Source organism: Alexandromys fortis, unplaced genomic scaffold (genome assembly GCF_014885135.2).
Source record: "Alexandromys fortis isolate MF-2015 unplaced genomic scaffold, M_Fortis_MF-2015_v1.1 scaffold_20, whole genome shotgun sequence".
Taxonomy (NCBI): domain Eukaryota; kingdom Metazoa; phylum Chordata; class Mammalia; order Rodentia; family Cricetidae; genus Alexandromys; species Alexandromys fortis.
The window spans coordinates 15,298,566-15,318,683 of NW_026067903.1; the positions used below are offsets into that span (position 1 = coordinate 15,298,566).

A 20,118-nucleotide genomic window follows, 5' to 3' on the forward strand; every position below is an offset into this window, starting at 1 on the left:
AAATGTCATCACAATACAAAGGCAGAAAGAAAAGAAGAACAAAAAAAAAAAAAAACATGGTTAGGCCGATCACACCAACATCTCACTTTCCTGATGGAAATTTCTTTTTTGATTTGATACCTGTTGCTGTGATAAACACCACAACCAAAAGCAACTTGTGGAGTCATGTATTTTTCTTATAGGTTACAGTCCATCATCAAAGGAAGCCAACACAGGGTCCAAGAGGCAAGAACTGAAACAGACAATGGAGAAGAACTACTTACTGATTTGCTTCCTGCTTCCCCTTGTCTTGCTCAGCTAACTTTCTCTCATAGCACAGGTCTACGTGCCTAAGGATGGCACTGTTCACAGTGGGCCAATTGCTCCTACATCCGTTGACAATTAAGAAAATCCCTATAGATGTGCCCACAGGTCAATCTGATAGAGTCAGTTCTTCAGCTGAGTGTCTCTCTTCCCAGATGTGTCAGGCTGACAAGCAGAAATTAGCCATCACCCTCTCACATGCTCATGGATCAACAGAAATAATATTATGAAAATGACTGTATTATCAAAAATAATCTACACACTGAATGAAATTCTATTAAAATTTCAGTGATATTCTACAGAGAAATCAAACTAGAAAAAATAATTCTGAAATTCACATGGAGCCACAAAAATATTCCAGATAGTCACAGTAATCTGAAGAAGAAAGAACAAAGCTAGAAGTATCATAATATCTGACTTCATATTACACTACAGATTTGGTGGTTACCTTTCTACTCTAACAGTGTCCACAGTACCTTCCAGTACCAAGAACATGAGTCAGGAGAGGCAAAGGCTCAAGGCAGGCACCTGATCAACTTCCCCTCATTCAGTTATTTGTGTGGGTGTTGTCTTCAACAGTAGGGCTTTCCCATCAGCTTATGGAGAAAGCTTATAGCCTTGACAAGCAGCTGAGTTCTCCAAAGGAGTCTCACTGGGAATAAACCAACTGAAGGAAAGAACCCATGGCCAGTGGTAGATGGACAACGTAGAGCAAATTCAGATATAATTTTGTGGACTGTTTTGTCTCATAGTGCTTTGTTTGAGAATTTTTTTTTTTAACCTTGCTGATCTTTTGCTTGTATCTTATGGTTTCTGATTGGGGGTTCTGTTTCTATGTATGTATTTGTTTCCTCTGCTTTTTCTTTGTTTTGTTGGTGTTGTCTATTTAGTTGGTTGGTTTTATTTTGTCCTGTTTTGTTTTTATTTTGTGCCCATTTGTTTTCTAAAGATAAAAAATAGAAAACAGATTTGGAATAGTGGTGAAGTGGGAGGGATCTGGGAGGAGATGAGGGATGGAAACAGTGATCACAATATACTGTATGAAAATAAAATTCATTTTAAAATTAAAAAAGAAAGAAAATCAACATGGTATTAGCAAAGGAAAAGAATAACCAGACATACAGAGTCATGAAATAGATAAAGATACCTAGTTTTTGACACAAATGGCAAAAACATACATTGGGGGAATGACGGTCTCTTTTAACAAATGGTGTTGGAGACACTGGATATCCATATATAGAAAAATGAAACTGGAGACATCTCTGCCTCACTTGCAACCTGTACAAAAATCCAAATATATCTAATTCCAAATGGATCAAAGACATTATTGTAAGACTCAAATCTCTGAAACAGTTAACACATTGAGACACAGGCTCCTCAGGAAGTACTGCCAACAACAGCAATTCACAACATCTAAAAGCTTTTGTACCTCAAAGAAAACAGCAAATAGAGTGAAGAGCAGCCTACAGAATGGGAGAGAAAGAACTCAACAAACTAAACAGCAAAAAAAAAAGAAAAAAAAAACAAACAACCCAACTGAGCCCATAAAAGGGCTATTAAAATGAGCAGTTACCAAAAGATGAAGCACAAATTGATAATAAATATATGTTCAACATACTTGGACATCAAAGAAATGAAAATTAAAACTACATTGAGATTCTACTTTATTCTAATTAGAATGGCTGCAACTAAGAAAATAATTGACAACAAATTTTAGATATGAAGAAAGGAACCCCCATATACTACTAGTTGGGATGTAAGTCAGTCCAGCCACTGTGGTAATTAGTACAAAAGGTCCCCAAAACACAGAAATTATCTACCTTATAACCCAGATATACCACTTATGGAAATATACCCAAAGGATGTTGAGTTAATAAGAGAGACTTTTGCATATCATGTATATTAAAGCACTATTCATATCAGCCAGCAGTAAAATCTTCCTTGGTATCCACCAGTAGATAAAGAAAGAAAGAAAATGTATATACATGTGTGCACAATGAAGTTCTAGTCAATCATAAAGAATCAAATTAGGTTACTTACTGGAAAGTAAATGCAAATTGGAATTATCATTTTAAACAAGTCAGAATCAGAAAGACAAATATCACATGATTTCTTTCATTTTTTGGGTCCTAGATTTTATATAGATGCTTAAACACGCCCTCCCCCCATACACACACGATGAAAACAGAAGGTGCAGGGATAAGACCATCAGGAAGAGAGAGAGAATGAGGTTGGGATACTGGACGATAAATATGACTGAATACATGATACACTTGAAAGAAGCTGTTCTCATGAAACATGGCACTGTGTACAATGAATACCCATCAGCTGCAACAGAAAAAGAATAGGTCAAAGATGACTTCAATTTTAGCCTTACCAGATGACAGTGATTTGAGTCGGAGCCAATTAACAACTCTAACTTTCTCTTTCTTTATCTTGGGATCATAAACAGTGATGGCACATTTATTGCAATGGCATTGCAAGAACTTAATGAGTTAAATCACAATAAATGGCACACAATTAGCACCATAAAAATTTGGAATGTTATTATCTGATTGATCCTTAGACTCTATTCAAGAGGCAATATTTTTAATTGTTCTACTCTACTTAAAAGCCATCATAATCAATTATTCTAGGAAGAAGGCATATGAAACTAAATCAATTCATCTTATCACAGTAATTGCCTATAAAGGATCCTATCATGAACACACTGACTGAATTCTTGACACTTAGACTCCTTAGTGCTTTAACACATAATCGATGCTGTTACTCATGGTGTCCAAAATGTCTCCTTGCCTCATATATGTTTTCAGAAAGAATAACATATATGGAATATGTATGTTATTAACATGTATGGAATAGCTTGTCTCCTGTGAAGAATAAGTTATTAACTGTATGTTTTGGGCTAGAAAGTCTACAGCTGCCCTCAATTCAATGGTTGACTTCCTCATTATTTCATCTAACAAACCTGGAATATTTTACACTAGGTTGTATGATGGAAAAGTACGTGACATCATGAGAATTCTTTGGCTCTATTTTTTTTTTCCAAGCAAGGTAACAGCATCATGTTTCTGATCACAGCCAGCTCAATTGCTTGCAGGTCCCATTATTGTCTCAAGTATTACAGCAACTTGCTCCCAGGAATCATCACCCCACCCTCATGTCCTCTGTGTTTACTGACACAACACCAAGATTTCATATTTAAGTGATCTTCAAACACAAGACATTTGTAGGAAACACCTAGCACGTTAGTCTGCATTAAGTATGCCCACACTCCTAAGATCTTAACCTGAATCAGAACACAACTAGCTATTGTTTCTTCAAATATTTTTCTTCACATTTCAAAACTTAAGTTCTCTTTTTAAAAAATATTCTTTGCGCAATGGGGCACTTTAATTTGTTCAGTCATCTAATTGATCTTCTTAGGTAAAAGACCGGGAATTTTGCCTCTATAATATTTTCTCTCCTAGATTTTGAGGTCTAGATGAAGTATATGCATCTCCTGTTTGAGATAGCTCAGCCTAACTTGACCGCAGCTCCTTCATAAAACAATGCTACACTTGGTGTTTCTTATAGTTCTCTCCCAAAAATGTAACCCTTAAAAATCTTAGAGAACTCCTTTCTACCTCTTTTCCTGGTAGCTCTAGAGATGAACGGGTGTCCTACTTATTATTTTCTATCCAGCCAAAGCTGGATATAATGCCAAGCAAATAGTCCCAAAACGATAACTGCCAGTATTAAAATGCCTTAGAAGTAAGGTTTTACATGTCTGTTCCTGGTCTAAAATGTGTATCCCATTTTAGGATTCGTGTGTATCCTGTTTCAAACAATTCTTAAATCAACAGAAAATCTACTTCCCCACATTTTATATTAACAATATGTGGTACTGTGCATTTCTTTAAAACACTCATTTTATCCGGTGAAAAGCACAGAAATAAACTGAAGTTATGACATCCTTCCTGGAATAGTGGGTGGAATTCCTTTTAGTAAAGAGTTTGATGATGCTTGAACATGTAAATGTTTCCTGTTGCCACTTATGACTGTACTTCCGGTTCATGTAAGACTTAACGTAGAAAAAAATAACTTTAGAAATCTGATTCTATGTTGATAACCATGAAATTCTTTATTCAATAGAATATTTGACAAAATAGACTCTGGGTGTATTATTTAAAGACACAGTGTTTCAGGAAATGTGTTTGTCTTTGTTTTCTCTTGCAGGGACCTCCTGGGCTGCAAGGACTACAGCAGACTTTTGGCGGCTACCTCAATAAGGTACAGCTTCTTTATTCCCACAGCTTGCTGGTGCAGAGATCTTTATGTGGTTATATTTGTAGGGGGCAAAAGCATTTTTAATTCCTAACATCTCAGACCTTGAGACATATGCTCAAAACATTTTCCCATACTGAACACTATGTTTCCCAATTTAAATCTTTAAAAGGTTCCTGGACATATTATAAGCCAAGAGTTGGGTTTTAGAGAGTTTGAAGTGATAGTTCATAGTTTGATAATGAAGAGCTAGAAAAAAATTATTTGTTATCTGAAGCTCTGGGTCATACCACAACTGAACCTCTCCAGACAAAGGTCCCAGGCACACGTCCATAGAACAAGGGTGAGAGCCTCCCCAGGGATGGATAGGAGTAGCTCGTAACTTCCTCTTTCACCACACCTGGAACAAAGAATACTGAAGTGACTAGCTCCTGAGTGTACCCGAGCTGATGACTACACAGGTAGGAATGAAGTCATTGATTAGACCTTACACATGGGGTCTAATCACAGTGGTAAACCAATACAGTGTCATTTTGTCTTTCATTGCCCAAAATGACAGCAACTGGGGTCCTTTCAGTAGCTACCAGCTCATCGCTCATACCTTGTACCAACAGAAAAAGGTAGAGACAGACCCTTGTGGTTTTGCTTTGCTTTCTGGCATTTGTTCCCTGTACATTTCTGGAACCAATACTGCATCTTTGTTCACACAGTCCAAGAACCTGGATTCCAAATCAAGTCTTTTTTTTTCAGGATTTACTTATTTTTCTGAGTGTGTGTGTGTGTGTGTGTGTGTAACACACATGTCTGGTGCCCACAGAGGCCAGAAGGTGTCAGATACCTTGTAAATAGAGTTTCAAATGGTGGTGAGCCACACCGTGTGGGTGCTGGGAATTGAACTTTGGTCTTCTGGCAGAGGAGCTAGTGTTCTTGCTATCCTTCAAGCTCCTAAATCAAGTCTTGAAGAAACCTGGTGCTCAAAACTACCTTTTCACTGCTTTCCAAGGACATATTGATTAATTTAAAAATCTCAGTCTTTTGTTCACCAAATTAAATTTAATGTAAAGGCCTGGGAAATCCATAATTGACAAATTTAAAATCAAACACGTAAGCACTCTGTTGCTCTTGATAATTTTAAGATCATGATCCTGTCTTGAATCTTAGATTTTCCTTCTGTCTTGAATCTTAGATTTTCCAGGAAGTGCTATGTTGGGATGGTTAAAGTGTTTCCTGACTATTAAACATCTTAACTAAATTGATACCAACTATTTTTTTAAACATGAGAAGCTGACAAGTTTTAAAAAAAAACAATGCAAGTCTAAAGGGTATCAAAATTGAATCAGCGTAAGGGCATTTGTAATGACATCTACAGTTATAAAATAGGACTTACAATAAAAGCTTCAAAATAATGAGAATAAGTTGATGTCACAAGTCATCTAGAAGAGTTGAGGTGCTATAATCTGTCCCTCTCCCCATCAGTACAGATGTACCAAGCCACTGCTCAGCTGCTTCAATTTTTGCTAACCCTTGCGAAACTTTTAAGGCTTCGGTCTTTCCAGGTCTCCCAACACTAGTTCTAGATAAACGTTTTCTTGCTGATGAGTCGGTTTGCCCTTAAATGAAAATATATGGAACCTTTGTACTTTAGAGTCTGAAGTTGAAAAAGTTAATTTTCAGACTTTAAAGTTATACTTGCCTTAAGGGGAACTGAGCTTAGCAGCTGAGTGGGGAGTTTTGAGAGTTGCACACCGGTACCTGGAGCTCAGCTGTCGTCTCTCCTAAAAGAACCTCAGTTACTATCGTCGCTACTACAGAGCTGAGCTTCACGTTAGTTCACGTGTGCTCTGAATGTGACTTTGGGGCTGGAAGATGATAGTGTAAGGAGAGGAACCAAAGCTTCTTTTTCCCCAAAATAATGCAACAGAACCCTTTTGAGTCAGAAGTCTTTATGTCTATTGTGATTGTTGGGAGGTAGCTTATTTAACAGTTTATTCTGTTTCCTTGGGAGAGTAGATGGGGCTCCTACGCTGCGGTCCCACAAGGATCGATAGGGAGCCCCACCCCCGGGGACCCACACGGAATGCTATTTTTGTATTGTCACCGTGTCTTCTTCACAAAGCAAAGGGCCAAGTGTGCTGCGAGGAGCCAGATGCATTTTTCACTCGGCACTGCCCCTGACACCCCCATCTGGTCTGGGATAGTAAGGTTGTTGCCTTTTGCAGTTTGTTGCACGCCTGATGGTCTGGCTATAACAAATGAGCAGAGTGGAGGAGGAGCTGAGATTAAATAATGGACCATGTATTGAGACATATAAAGTGACACTCCAAGGTTAAAACAATCTTCCCTTTTAAATTGGCATTGATTTATGTGACGCCTGCGTCGAGTCCTGGACCTCAGCTCTCCCTCTGGCAGGAGCTATGGCTTGTGCACAGCCCAGATTCTGCTGAGGCAGCTGCTCAGGGGAGGACGGGCAGCAAGCACACTCCTCAAACATGTCCCCTCCCCGCTCCAGACTAAAAGACTGATGGCTCAATCCTCATCCCAGCAGCCTGCGCTTGCATTTCCCTGTCGCACCCAAAGGAGAACCACGGGCCTAAGAAACCTCTCCCTTCACAGCACAAATCAAAAATAGAAGGAAAAAAGGAGAAGAGAGAGGAAAATGAGAGCGATTCACTGGAGGGTGAAGTCGGAAGGATTACACGTGTGTTCTCGTGTGCAATGATGGAAAAGAAAGTGAATTTCCCTCATATGACAGAAATCATTTTCAGACATTTGCTCTTATTCTGTTGGGTTGGTTGCAAGCAATATCAACTCCCTTGTCCTCCGAAGGAAAGTCTGCTCACTACCCAGGCACGCCGTTCTTCATTGTCTTTATCTCTGGAAATTTTAGTCACCTTTAGATAGGTTCCATCACCTTTTAAAGTCATGAGCTCCGCAGACGGAAGTGGAGTGCTCTCTATGCAGACTGAGCACTGAGCTCCGTACACGGAAGTGGAGTGCTCTCTATGTAGACTGAGTGCTGAGCTCCGTACACGGAAGTGGAGTGCTCTCTATGCAGACTGAGCACTGAGCTCCGTAGACGGAAGTGGAGTGCTCTCTATGCAGACTGAGCTCTGAGTACTAGTGTGGCATACATCTGACATGTTTTCAAAGATCGACATTGAAAATGCCCAGTAATATCATCTTGTGCCATCGTGAGGCTCAGTTGGAGCTGTTGGAAATTGACGCAATACCTCCCAGCAACCAATCCCAGTGTTCCCTTCTCCAAGCATTTGATCCAAAACAAATGATAGCAAAATCACCTATTTCCCTTCCGTGTATCAAAGTATAACTTCGCACTGATGTTCACAGACTAGAAAGGATGGAAAACTCTTGTCCAAAAACAGACTCCAAGGTCTTTCTTTCCAAACACAGAATTAAACCCAACAAGGATATATAAAACAAAGGCTTCCTTGGTGTCAACCCTTCTGGTCCCTAAAGAGTTTTTTTAAAACTAAACTTTAAATCCTAATTTCCTGAATTAGTTGCTTGTCTTGCTGCTGTGACAAAATGCCTGAGAGAAGAAATTAAGGAAAGGAAGGTTTGTTGGGGCTGGCAGGTAGATGACAGGGAGGTCACAGCAGTAACAGCTTGAGGCACCAGGTCGCATTGCAGGAGTTCGGGGCCAGGCACGGCTACATGGTAAGTTTAAGGCCAGTCTATGCCACATGAGAGCTTGTCTCAGAAAACAGGGAAAGGGGATATAAGACATTACACGATTTAATGGGTTAGCTTTTGTAGACAAGAGGGATAAGTGCAGATCTCATTTCCTAATTACTTTTCAATCATAAAATAGAATTAATTTTTTTTTAAAAAAAAAAGCTATTCAGGAATACATTGTGAAGACAGTCACTGTCATTCCTCTACTTCTGGATTAATCAGTATTAAGGTTCTTGTCACCCCATCTTTTCTTCTCATATGTATGTGTGTATGTGTTCTCATTCCATACTTTAACTTGTTGGGTATGAACCGCTTCTAGAATTAGATACGTAAGTCTAAAGCAGAGAGAAGAAGAAACATGATAGGCTTATAAACTTCTGTTTGTCTAAACAATACCCTAACCAAGAGCCAAGTCTGAAGGAAGAGCACCTTCTACAGTTAGATGGGGAGAGAGGGAAAGAAACCCGAGACAGAGATAAAGATCAGAAGAGGGAACCCAAAGAGGGACAGGGGCAGCTCAGGTTCCACTCAGAGAACACAGTAATCCCAGGACAGGAATTCTTCAAACCACGAGAGCACAAGTTTCCTACAGTAGATGCTCTAAGAGCAGGGAAGCTAGAGTCAGAGAAAGTGTGTCTGAAGTTAGTACTGCATCAATTACCCGGGCTGCTGGGAACATTGAGGCCATTTAGATCTTGGAAAAGTTGTTCAAGAATGGGAAGCAAGTCTCTGGTGGTAACAGTGTTTTCTGTTGTGTCTGCAGAAGATAGAACAGGTGGACTGACCAAGGCAAGAAGAAACGTTTAAAGAATTTGGGCAACTTCAGCTACAGCTTACATTAACTGTCCATTTTCATATAACAGCAATGATAACATTCCTTGAGAAGGCAGAGGCACGGCACACAAGGGCCTTATTGGTGATCAACAGACAAATTCACTCTAAACCAGAGAAGAGGGAAAACAGGTTTATTCATTAAACCATAATAAGAGCAGTCAGTATGCCCTGTAACAGAAGAACGAGTAGCTGCCAAGGCAGTGATATGCAGGACTCCACTTCAGAGAAGTCCTGATCCCAGCAGGTGTCGTACTATGCATGTAGCTTCCCAGCCTGCAATTCCTTCTGCAGGAACGGGGACAGTCGGAACCAGTCAGTGTTGGGGCCTGGGAGGTTAGCATGAGCTCGAGCCACATGCTCTGTTTTGTCATTTTCTCTTTTGCATCTGTACCATGCAGATTAGGGGAGTCCTGACTGGTCAATATTTGGTTCTAGGCAAAGGCCGGGGTCACCTGGCTGCAGTTCTGAAGTGTCCAGTTACAGGGTCCGCACAGCTTAAATTTTCGGTGGAGGATTTCTGGACCACACTTGTTGAAATTCACTAATGAGAGCCTGTCTGTCCTCTTCCGGTCTTTAATAATGGTCTCTGTCTCTCAACACCCAGAGGGTTCTGAGGCCTAAGTGTTTCTTAGCAATTTATATTTAACCTTTTCTGCGTGCTGACAAGCACAATAATCCTCCCAGGGTGAGCAGAGTCAAATTAAGGCAATAAATATTTGCGATGGAAAAAGCAGGAGAGTCAGACAGCAACTGAGTTTGGCTGGTATGCATACGGAGAAGGGAGTCAGGCCCTTGGAGTTGCGATGTTTCCCCTGGAGAGAACACCAGGAAAGAACAAATGGGGTCTCCGACGCTGGAGATATTTATATAGCTGGTATTTTAACAAGATTGAATATTCATTACATTAACAGGAATAAAGAATGAGAATGACAAAAATGTCTGCCGAAGTGTTACACAGAATACATAAAACATAAAGTACTAACATTTGGCTAGCTGCTTTTAAAGACTGAATGCCTAACAAACAACTGGACTTTTTTGTTTTTGTTTTTGTTTTCTTTTACCAGGGAACTGGTGAACACGAAGCTGGTGGCCCAAAAGGAGAAAAGGTAATGCCAGTTTTTTTTGTTTTGTTGTTTCCAAAACCATTAAACTCTTTCACCTACAGGGGGGCAGTAGTCCCTACGAGCAGGCCCCTTCCCTGACTGCTGACCCTTGGGGGCGCTGCTGAGCAGGGCTGGGCTATAATGGAGGAGATCTGTCAAGAGAAAACACCTTTAAGACAATGGTGATGTTCTATAGGGAACTCACCAAGGCCAGCTGGCCCGGGTCTGAAAAAAACAGGGGATAAAACCGGACTCGCTGAACATAGCAGACAATAAGGACTACTGAGAACTCAAGAACAATGGCAATGGGTTTTTGATCCTACTGCACGTACTGGCTTTGTGGGAGCCTAGGCAGTTTGGATGCTCACCTTACTAGACCTGGATGGAGGTGGGTGGTCCTTGGTCTTCCCACAGGGCAGGGAACCCTGATTGCTCTTTGGGCTGACGAGGGAGGGGGTCTTGATTGGGGGAGGGGGAAAGAAATGGGAGGCGGTGGAAAGGAGAAGGCAGAAATCTTTAATAAATAAATAAATTTTTAAAAAAATAAAATAAAAGAATTAGATAAGGAAAAAAATAAAAAATAAAAAAAGAATGGTCAGGAATCCTTGCAGGCAGCCAAAACCATCCGAAGGAAGATCCAAATGGCAAAATGCCTATGGCTCAAACTCACTGGTTTTCTGTTCTTAAAACAGAGGCTGCCAAGGGATTATTTTGTTTTGTTTTCGTGAGGGTTCATCATGCCCAGTAGTAGTCCAGCCAAGCAATTATTTCAGAAACGGCTTTCAAGTTCAAACACCAGTGTGCTTCCATTGCGTTTTCATTGCTCGCACACGGAAGCCTGGTTTTATCATTTGTGAAGATAGCAGATTAACTTTCCGATGGAAAATATCACTCCACTCCCATCTGACTGTAAAGCCGTGGTGACCTTGGACTGTGAGTGTGGACACAGTCAAAGAGGCATGGTCAGAGGAAAAAAAAAAAAAGCCCGTTAAATCTGCAGACAGGAATATGAAGGTTTAAAAAATATTATATTCTGCGGGCAGATGGCCTGTGAGAACTGCCTTCATTCATTCGCCCTGTAAAAGTTCTATTGATTGAGGGCACGATACTGTGACATGAGCCCGAGAAATAGGACTTCTGTGTCTTCTAAATCAGCACAATCTATTCAAAAGACGGTGAGTCTCTCTCCTGGAAGTATCGCTAAGAGATCCTCTCAGCAGGAACAGTGCATTCCTTATAGACTGGCCATTCAAAAGGAAAAAGCCTGCAGAACACATAAATAAAACATGGACACTCTGAAGACGATTTGAAAATGATTCCATAGCAATCCAAGTCACTAGAGTGTCTTGGGTTTCGAACAACACTATTTCCTGTGAGTCAACAGCTTGTAGCGCCATCCCATCCTCGCGAAGGCATTCCATTGCCAGACATCACTATTGGACAGACGTAGACTGCAGGGTCAACAGGGCACAAAGCTTGTCACATGGCACAGCTGTGTGGAGAAGGGGGTGCGACACTCTTAAAGCATTTAAATGATGATTCATTTCTTGAAACCAAACAGCTGGCTTCTGCGTCGCCCTCCTCATTGGCAAGCACGTGTCACTTAGAAATTCTTAAGACCTCGCTGATGAGAAACTTGATTCTGGAAAACAGGTGTATCTCGAACTCCAGGGATCGTTCCTACCACTTGGAATCTCTTCTAATTGCTTCAGAATCTAAAGGGGAGTCAGGAAAAGCTGGTGACATATCTGTCCCGTCACCCTACCCAACTAAATTATCTAGAAGAGTCTGCAGGGAACTTGTCACTGAGCCTCGTACCAGTACACCAACAGAAGGGTTTTTTAAATTACCGTCATGAAGGAGCGTGCATCGAGTAAATGGGAAACCCTAGTGTAGCAACTGCGGGAAGAAGGAAGTCAACTCTACGTGCACATCCACTTCCTGTCTATTCTGGATCCATCTCTTGGCTTTTTAAAGTTGTGTTTTCCACAGTGAAAATGTGAAGTCCCTAGTGTGGGTCTCTGCCTATGCTTGCAATGTGGCCAGGGGCTCTGAATTCTGATTGTACATAGACCCGCTGGGAGAGGATGAAGAAAACAGATGCCTGCTCTGAGGCCTCACACACAGGGACTCCGAGACCAGTATTTCTGTTACTTAAACAAGTGTGAGATGAGTGTGACGTGCGCTCCGGGTTGGGAACCACTGAGGGGTGGGAGGAGCATCAGCTTTGGGATCAGACGTTGACTATGGCGTTGGCTGCTGTGTTACCTTGGGAAGCCACCTCATTGCCCCAAGCATCGGTTTCCCCATCTGTACAGCGGGTATAATCATCTACAGGAAGAACTGAGGGGAGGATGAAGATCTAATGAGATGAACTCACCTGGAAGCAAATTAGGTTCTTAATAAACATCCGTTTCTTCTTTGTTTGTACCTTCTGCTCATAAAGCCTCATTTAGCTCTTTTTTGCTATGAGCTATTGCAATTCTTAGTGTCTTGCCTTCTTTGGCTTTGCACACCCCAAAGTGTGGTGGTGGGGGTTGGTATTTGTAGGTATTTGGTCAGTACAAATGACTTGCATTGAGACTGTGGGACAGCATGGTAGAGCAAGGACTCCTGGGAAAACATCAGGTTTCTCCTGGAGCAGGATGTGGCACAGACAAGATGGAGGCTCAACAGCACATGACCAGCATCAGAACTGTCGGGCTGGAAGACGGTCTTCCGAGGCTCTGCAAATTCATCGCTGCCTTCCATTCATACCTACTGTGATAAGCCACTGCAATGCATTCCAAGCATGAAAAGAACCCACATGAGTCTAATATTAGACATAAACATTTGCAAGATTTCACGTGCAAGATGTGTTCCTATAGTTTAGGCAAGGCCAACCCCACCCAGAGAGCACAAAGTGCAGGCTTCGTTCGGTCCCTCTGTCCTTCACTGGCGCTCTGTCTACCTAGGTTCAAACATCACAGCATCATAACCCCTTCTCCCGGCCTTCATTCTTCCACCCTATCCTTTATTACTCTGAGCAGATGTGCATTTTCAAGTGATTCCTAGCCCCAACACTTGCTTACTTCTGGTAAACGAGATGAGTCTAATTGTCAGGGGCAGGATTCCTTTGCAATTATGTTCTGGGGATGTTATAGCACAAACCTGCTGAGTGACACGGAGGTCAGTTTAGAGTTTTCCAAACCAGTGACACACTGGTGCCGTAAGTGTTCACTGCCTTCTCTGTCTTCCTATATCGAACACGATTTACTCTCTCTAGAAATCACATACCACCTACAATGTGGTAAAGTTCTGCCGGGGATATACAAGACGCGTTTTGTTTTTCTATTTCTGCTAGGATGCATCGTATATCAGGGCTAGAAAGATGGCTCAGCAGTTAGGAGCATGCTCCGCCCCAAGGGTCACTCTCTCCAGCTGTATCTTCTGACTATCCTCTTTCCATGCCACATACAAATCCCTCTTCAACACTTTTGACCAGGGCGTCTTAGACATTTCTTTTTTTTTTTATTTATTTTTTTATTGAGAATAGGAAAAAAAAAGTTTCCGCCTCCTCCCAGCCTCCCATTTCCCTCCCCCTCCGACCACTCTTCTCCCCCTCCCCCCACTCTCCTCTCCCTCCCCCCACTCCTCTCCCCCTCCCTCTCCAATCCAAAGAGCAGTCAGGGTTCCCTGCCCTGTGGAAAGTCCAATGTCCTCCCCCCTCCGTCCATGTCTAGGAAGGTGAACATCCAAACTGGCTAGGCTCCCACCAAGCCGGAACATGAAGTAGGATCAAAACCCCTTGCCATTGACCTTGGCTTCTCATCAGTCCTCATTGTTCGCCATGATCAGAGAGTCCGGTTTTATCCCATGCTTTTTCAGTCACAGTCCAGCTGGCCTTGGTGAGCTCCCAATAGATCAGCCCCACTGTCTCAGTGGGTGGGTGCACCCCCCGTGGTCCTGACATCCTTGCTCGTGTTCTCCCTCCATCTGCTCCTCATTGGGACCTTGGGAGCTCAGTCCAGTGCTCCAGTGTGGGTCTCTGTCTCTATCTCCATCCATCACCAGATGAAGGTTCTATGGTGATATGAAAGATATTCGTCAGTATTGCTATAGGATAGGGTCATTTCAGGTTCCCTATCCTCAGCTTCCCAAGGGACTAACTGGGGACATCGCCTTGGGCTCCTGGGAGCCACTCTAGGTTCAAGTCTCTTGCCAACCCTAAGATGGCTCCCTTAACTAAGATATGTGCTTCCCTGCTCCCCTATCCAACCTTCCTTTATCCCAATCTTCCTGTTTCCCCAAGAAGCTGCTGCTGTCACCGTATCCGCGAGAGTGATCTCTTGGTCTCCAGTCAGTCATCTACTCAGCACGGGGAAACGCTGGGGACAGCTGGCAGACTCACTTCTCTCTCTGAGAACACCGACTCCCCCCACCCCACCTAAAATAAGAAATGAGTCCTGACAAGAAAACAGGAGCAGACTGTTGTGTCATTTAAAGGCAAAATTAAGTAAATAATGTTTTGGCTACAGCAGAACAAAACTGTAATTCTTTTCTCCTCTATGTGTCCTGTCCTTGAAAAGTAGTTAACATCGTTCCACATTAATTTTAAATGTCCTAATAAAATGTTACGGACTTCTGGAAGACCTACGGCATGGAGGAGGGCAAAGACTCCTTATTAGGCAAACAGACTGCCTAGGTATGGAGCTTTTCTGAGTCCCTGGACCCAGGCCGCCGGATTCTGGGGCTGAAGGGAGAATTTCTCTTCACTCAGGCGGCATCTCTCTTCTGTTTTGTCTCGACAGGGTGACTCTGGGCTGCCAGGATTTCCAGGGTCTGTTGGCCCTAAAGGACAGAAAGGAGAACCCGTAAGTATTTTATCCCTGAGAAACAGAGGGAGAAAGCAAAAAACAGATGAAGAATTAAAAGTATTTTCCCAGCAGCAATTCCATGCCCCTTTACTTCTAACAATCTGAACAGCCTTGTAGATCAGATTCTGAAGCAAGTACACACCATGTCAGGCAACAGATCTTTTATATATTAACTCATGTAACTCATATAAAAAGCCCCCTGAGGTAGCCCATTCTGCACATAGGTTAGGCTGGTTCCAGAACCCAGACACTCAAACCATTTAAGTTGCCTGGAGATGACTGAACACTGTATCTGAAGTGAGAAACACAATCAATATATCAAGACTGGTACAAATTTGTCTTAAAAATTGAAAACGCTTCTCTCTCTGCTCAAACAATTGCTCTCAGCACACCTCTGAAGTTATTTTCCTTCCTGGTTTCTGTGAGATCACAGTCACTTCGCACAGCCACCTTCCAATATTGCTGTGGCTGATTTCTCTGAAAACTTTTCCTCGCGTGGGGAAAAAAGAAGAAAAGAAAACTCCATCACCTCATTTGTATTCAAATAGGATCACCTAAGAAATGGCAGAAGCCTAGTTACAAAAAACAGTTTCAACTTTTAGTGTGTGTGTGTGTGTGTGTGTGTGTGTGTGTGTGTGTGTGTGTTCTTGAACCTGGAACTCAACCATCTGGCAAGCCTGACTAGCTAGTAGCAATGTTCAGGTGTTTGGCATACGATGGGATGTGCTATGTATCAGAGCTCTAAAACACGTATACAGAAGGATCTCGTTAGAATTCACAATTTTATAGATAAGGAAAGAGGGGCTCAAAAACTTCAAATGGCTACTCCCAGTTAGTATTCAGAGGAGATGAGACTAAATTGCAAACCTCAGTCAACCAGATTCCTACAAACAACACCAATCAATGTAGACTTTGAACCAGGCCTGGAGGCCCAGGCTTGTTATCCCAGCTATCCAGGGGGGTAAGGTAGGAGAACCACAAGTTGAAAGCTATCCTAGGATACAGAGTTCAAGTGCTAACTGGACAACTTAGTGAAGCTAATTTCCAAATGAAAAAGTAAGATGAGAAAATTTAGGATTCAGCTCTATAAGGCATTGGCCTGGATTAAGCCCCAGGGAGTGGGGAATTCAATGTAGATATCAAGGTTGCAAGCAAAGGTGGAAACAAAGTGGCCCACCGCAAATGCCTTAGTAGTTGAACACATAATTTTAGGATGAAAATATGTAAAGAAAGACTATAAACAAGACCCTGATCTAACATGTAAAAATTAACCCATAATAAAAGATGGCATCATGTTACGTAGATCACAGTTTGTGTGGTTGCACCAAATATGTGACTTTAACCTGAGAAAAGTTAGCCCTAGCATGCACTAGAGGGCATCTTGGCTCATTTAGCAGAGGTGGTTGTTTCTTACCCCCACACTCAGCCACCAAGCTGATTCAAATCCTATGGCTTCATCCTTGGGCACACGCAAACTTCTCAGTCACCACTGGAGAGGAAGTGAGCCTGAAGAATTGTGGCCAATCTGTGCCTCAGTTTCTTCAACTGTATATGGCTATAATAATAGCAACTTCTTCTTGATAGCTAAGGATTAACTATGGTGTGTGTGTCTCTCTCTCTCTCTCTCTCTCTCTCTGTGTGTGTGTGTGTGTGTGTGTGTGTGTGTGTGTGTGTGTAACCACAAGAAGGTTGGTAACATAGAGAGTGTCAGGAGTGGGGTGATTCTTCAAATCTATCTCTCCACGGGACCTACATCCTAAGCCCAGTAGCCACCAATCAGTTCCACACACCTGTGCAATTGTCTCCCCAGTAACTAACCCCTTTCAAGTCATTTTGGTTAGAGCACATGGACACGTCAAAGAGCATCGTTGAAACCATGCTCCCCGTGTGTTTGAACACACAGTTAGCCTGGGTGGGAAATTCAAGTGGGTACCTGTCCTTCAACAGTTACCCGTACCCATTTCCCTCCACTTGAAGATGGATGCTTGCGTGTGCGTCTTCATTTCAGAGTAGGAAGGTTTAGCCTAGGGCAGCATTTCAATTTGACTGCTGTTGGGAGCCCCTAAATGGTATTAAAATGATTAACTCGGTGCTCGTTTGGGAATGTGGAGGAATCTGTAAAGTCATTCTCACTTACCCCTGTCAGAGTTGATTTCTAAGTGTTTATAATTGATTCTGGTTTCTGCCCATTCTCCTAGGGGGAGCCTTTAACCAGAGGTGAAAAGGGAGATAGGGTAAGTAGCTGTTTAGTGCTGCCTTGGGTTTTCTATTTCATTGATTCTCTCTCCCGTTTGTGGTTCGGCTCTAATTGATTTGATAGAGTAATTTTCCTGAAGCTCGTACTCTCTTCTGCTGTTTTTTACTATTGTCTTTAATGCTTGGTCAATGCTATCTTGAGGTAACACTTTTACATTTGATTTGGGTTATGCAGGCTTTCTTTTGTATTTTTATTTTACATTTATTTTAGGGGGATGATATGTGTGTGCCACATTTTGTATGCATGCCTTGGTACGTATATGATGAGGGTCAAAAGATAGCTTGTAGGAATCTGCTCTCTCCTTCCATCACGTGGGTCCTGAGGACTGAATTCATGTCTTCAGGCTCAGGGACAACTGCCTTTGCTCTCTTAGTCACCTCACCAGCCCTTTTTAGGGTTTTGTTTTGTTTTGTTTTGTTTTGTTTTTTTTGTAGCCTACTGCTATTAGTGGTTATATCTCAATGTCATAGAAGAATATCTACACTGGCAGGTAGTGGTAGCACATGCCTTTAATCCCAACATTCTGGAGGCAGAGACAGGCAGATCTCTGTGAGTTAATGACCAAGGCTGGCCTGGTCTACAGAGGGAGTTCCAGAGAACAGCCAGGGCAGAAATCCTATCTCAGGGGAAAAGAAAGGAAGGAAGAAAAGAATGGAGAGAGGGAGGGAAGGAGGGAGGAAGGGGGGAGGAAGGAAAGAAGGAAGGAAGGAAGGAAGGAAGGAAGGAAGGAAGGAAGGAAGGAAGGAAGGAAGGAAGGAAAGAAGGAAAGAAGGAAAGGAAGGAAAAGAAGTAGAAGAATATCTAAACTACAAAACTAAAACAGATTTTCAAAATTTTTGTTAAAGACACAGGTTGAACTTTTAAGTGAGGCCTGGAAAATAAGAAAATATTGTACTATTTCATATCATCTTTTCTGTGTTTATTAAGCACCTGGAAGTAGAATTACCAGCACACACCCCTTTGAACTTAGCCTATTCTACCCTGCCTCTCTTCTGAGGTTGGCTATCATTTGGTGGCGAATGGCTCATTGCTAACGGTGCCATGACATCTCAGTTAGATTTCTATTGTTGTGAGGAGACACCATGACCACAGCTATCCTTATGAAGAAAACATTTAGTTGCGGGGGCGGGGGGGTCGCTTAAAGTTAAGAGTTCCAGTCCATCATCGCAAAGAGCAAGGCAGCATTCAGGCAGAGGTGATGCTGCAGCTGAGAGTCCTACATCTTGACTCAGAGGCAACAGGAAGTCCACTGATTGTCACACTGAGTGAAGCCTAAGAAAAAGCCCTCAAAGCCCACCCACCCCTGCAGTGACACACTTCCAACAGAAGGTGTGGCTCAGATTAAAGGTATGCCCTGCATCCTCAAGTCTGGATTGTGTCATCCAGCCTCATCAAACGAGGTCACACTTCCTAAAAGTGCCACTCTCCATGAGCTTATGGGGGCCAAATACATCCAAACTACCATATGTGCTGTCCCAAGTAAAGAAATGAAATGAGGAGTTTTGTTACTTCCTGACAATAAGGGTTCTGGATCTGGTCTTAGAGTGAGCATTGCTGGACTACATTGCTTCCACAATGTCCACTTTGTTGTATGCTAACTGATAGAAAGTCAGTTAAAGTATCAAGATGTCCGACCCTATCTGGATTCAGCAATGAACCATATGGCAACTCTTTTATTTACAGGGAGAGCCCGGCCTTTTAGGACCACAGGGAATGAAGGTAATCCCCCTGCATTTCTTCAGTCACCTTTGCAGCCTTAATGAGATGCTGAAAATAGTAACATCTAACTTTCCTTTCCACTCTTGCATATAGGGGGAACCTGGAGATGCTGGTCCCCCTGGTCTAACAGGGAGCCCAGGACTAAAGGTATGTACTTCACATATGAAGGTGTATAAGGAATCACTATTGGGAAATAATGTGGGGATTACAGCCATCCTGTAAGCAGAAAGACATTGGAGTGCCACTCATTTTCCTTCACAGATGTTCTCAGAGATTTTATCTTGTTTCCATGGTGACCTCCCTCCCCACCAGCACCACTGGCTGCATTTGTTACATGCACAGAAGCTAGGCTTTTTGCTATACAATGGGACTTCAAAATCCCTTTTAAGAGCAATGGCAATTCACAATGGCATCCACAAAAGCTTTCAGAGTAAACAATATCAGTTAAATCTATGACCTTGTGCCACGTTCTTGACAGGGAAAGGAAGGATTCAGGCTCTGTTTCTACACTAAAATTATGCATCCCTGAGATGCTTGTGTTCCCCAGAGGAAATTCTGCAGGAGTGTCTTAAGAAAAAGCAATTGGGGGAGGGGAGAGAGACTCTCAGAGAATGCTCCCAGCAGTGCGTGAGTCCAATTACCCAGTTATCACCTGCTGATAAGAGCAGACCTATTAAATGAAGCATCTCAGAACTGTCTAGCTAAGCTCAGAGCATGTGTCAGTACTGGACACAAAGGTGGGATGCCTGAAAAGTCCGTCTCTTCCCTGTCAAGGGCACAAGGTATCTCACCAACACTCAGATACAATCTGTTTTCATGCAGAGTTAAAGCATCCATTGTCTTCAATTTTAGGGTCAGCAAGGACCTGCAGGTTCCACGGGGCCCAGAGGACCACCAGGAGATGTTGTATGTATAGTATCTTCAATATTTTGAGATGAAATTGAGATTAGGATTTGTCGTAAAGAACATATCAATGAGCTGAATTATACTACATTTCCTAAAAACATGGGTCACCACCACCACCCAGAATGATCACTTTTGCCGGGCGATGGTGGCACACGCCTTTAATCCCAGCACTCGGGAG

The 20,118-nt window shown here is 42.4% G+C and overlaps 1 protein-coding gene across 1 annotated transcript in view; it reads left to right on the top strand.

Annotated features, from left to right (window-relative positions):
- Col19a1 (collagen type XIX alpha 1 chain) overlaps positions 1–20,118 on the top strand; it is a 306,409-nt gene that overhangs the window by 223,323 nt on the left and 62,968 nt on the right. The window contains exons 16-22 of the mRNA XM_050134778.1: positions 4,522–4,575; positions 10,164–10,205; positions 14,993–15,055; positions 17,257–17,292; positions 18,999–19,034; positions 19,128–19,181; positions 19,887–19,940. Of these exons, the coding sequence (XP_049990735.1) occupies positions 4,522–4,575; positions 10,164–10,205; positions 14,993–15,055; positions 17,257–17,292; positions 18,999–19,034; positions 19,128–19,181; positions 19,887–19,940 (339 nt within the window). The remainder of the gene's footprint in view (positions 1–4,521; positions 4,576–10,163; positions 10,206–14,992; positions 15,056–17,256; positions 17,293–18,998; positions 19,035–19,127; positions 19,182–19,886; positions 19,941–20,118) is intronic.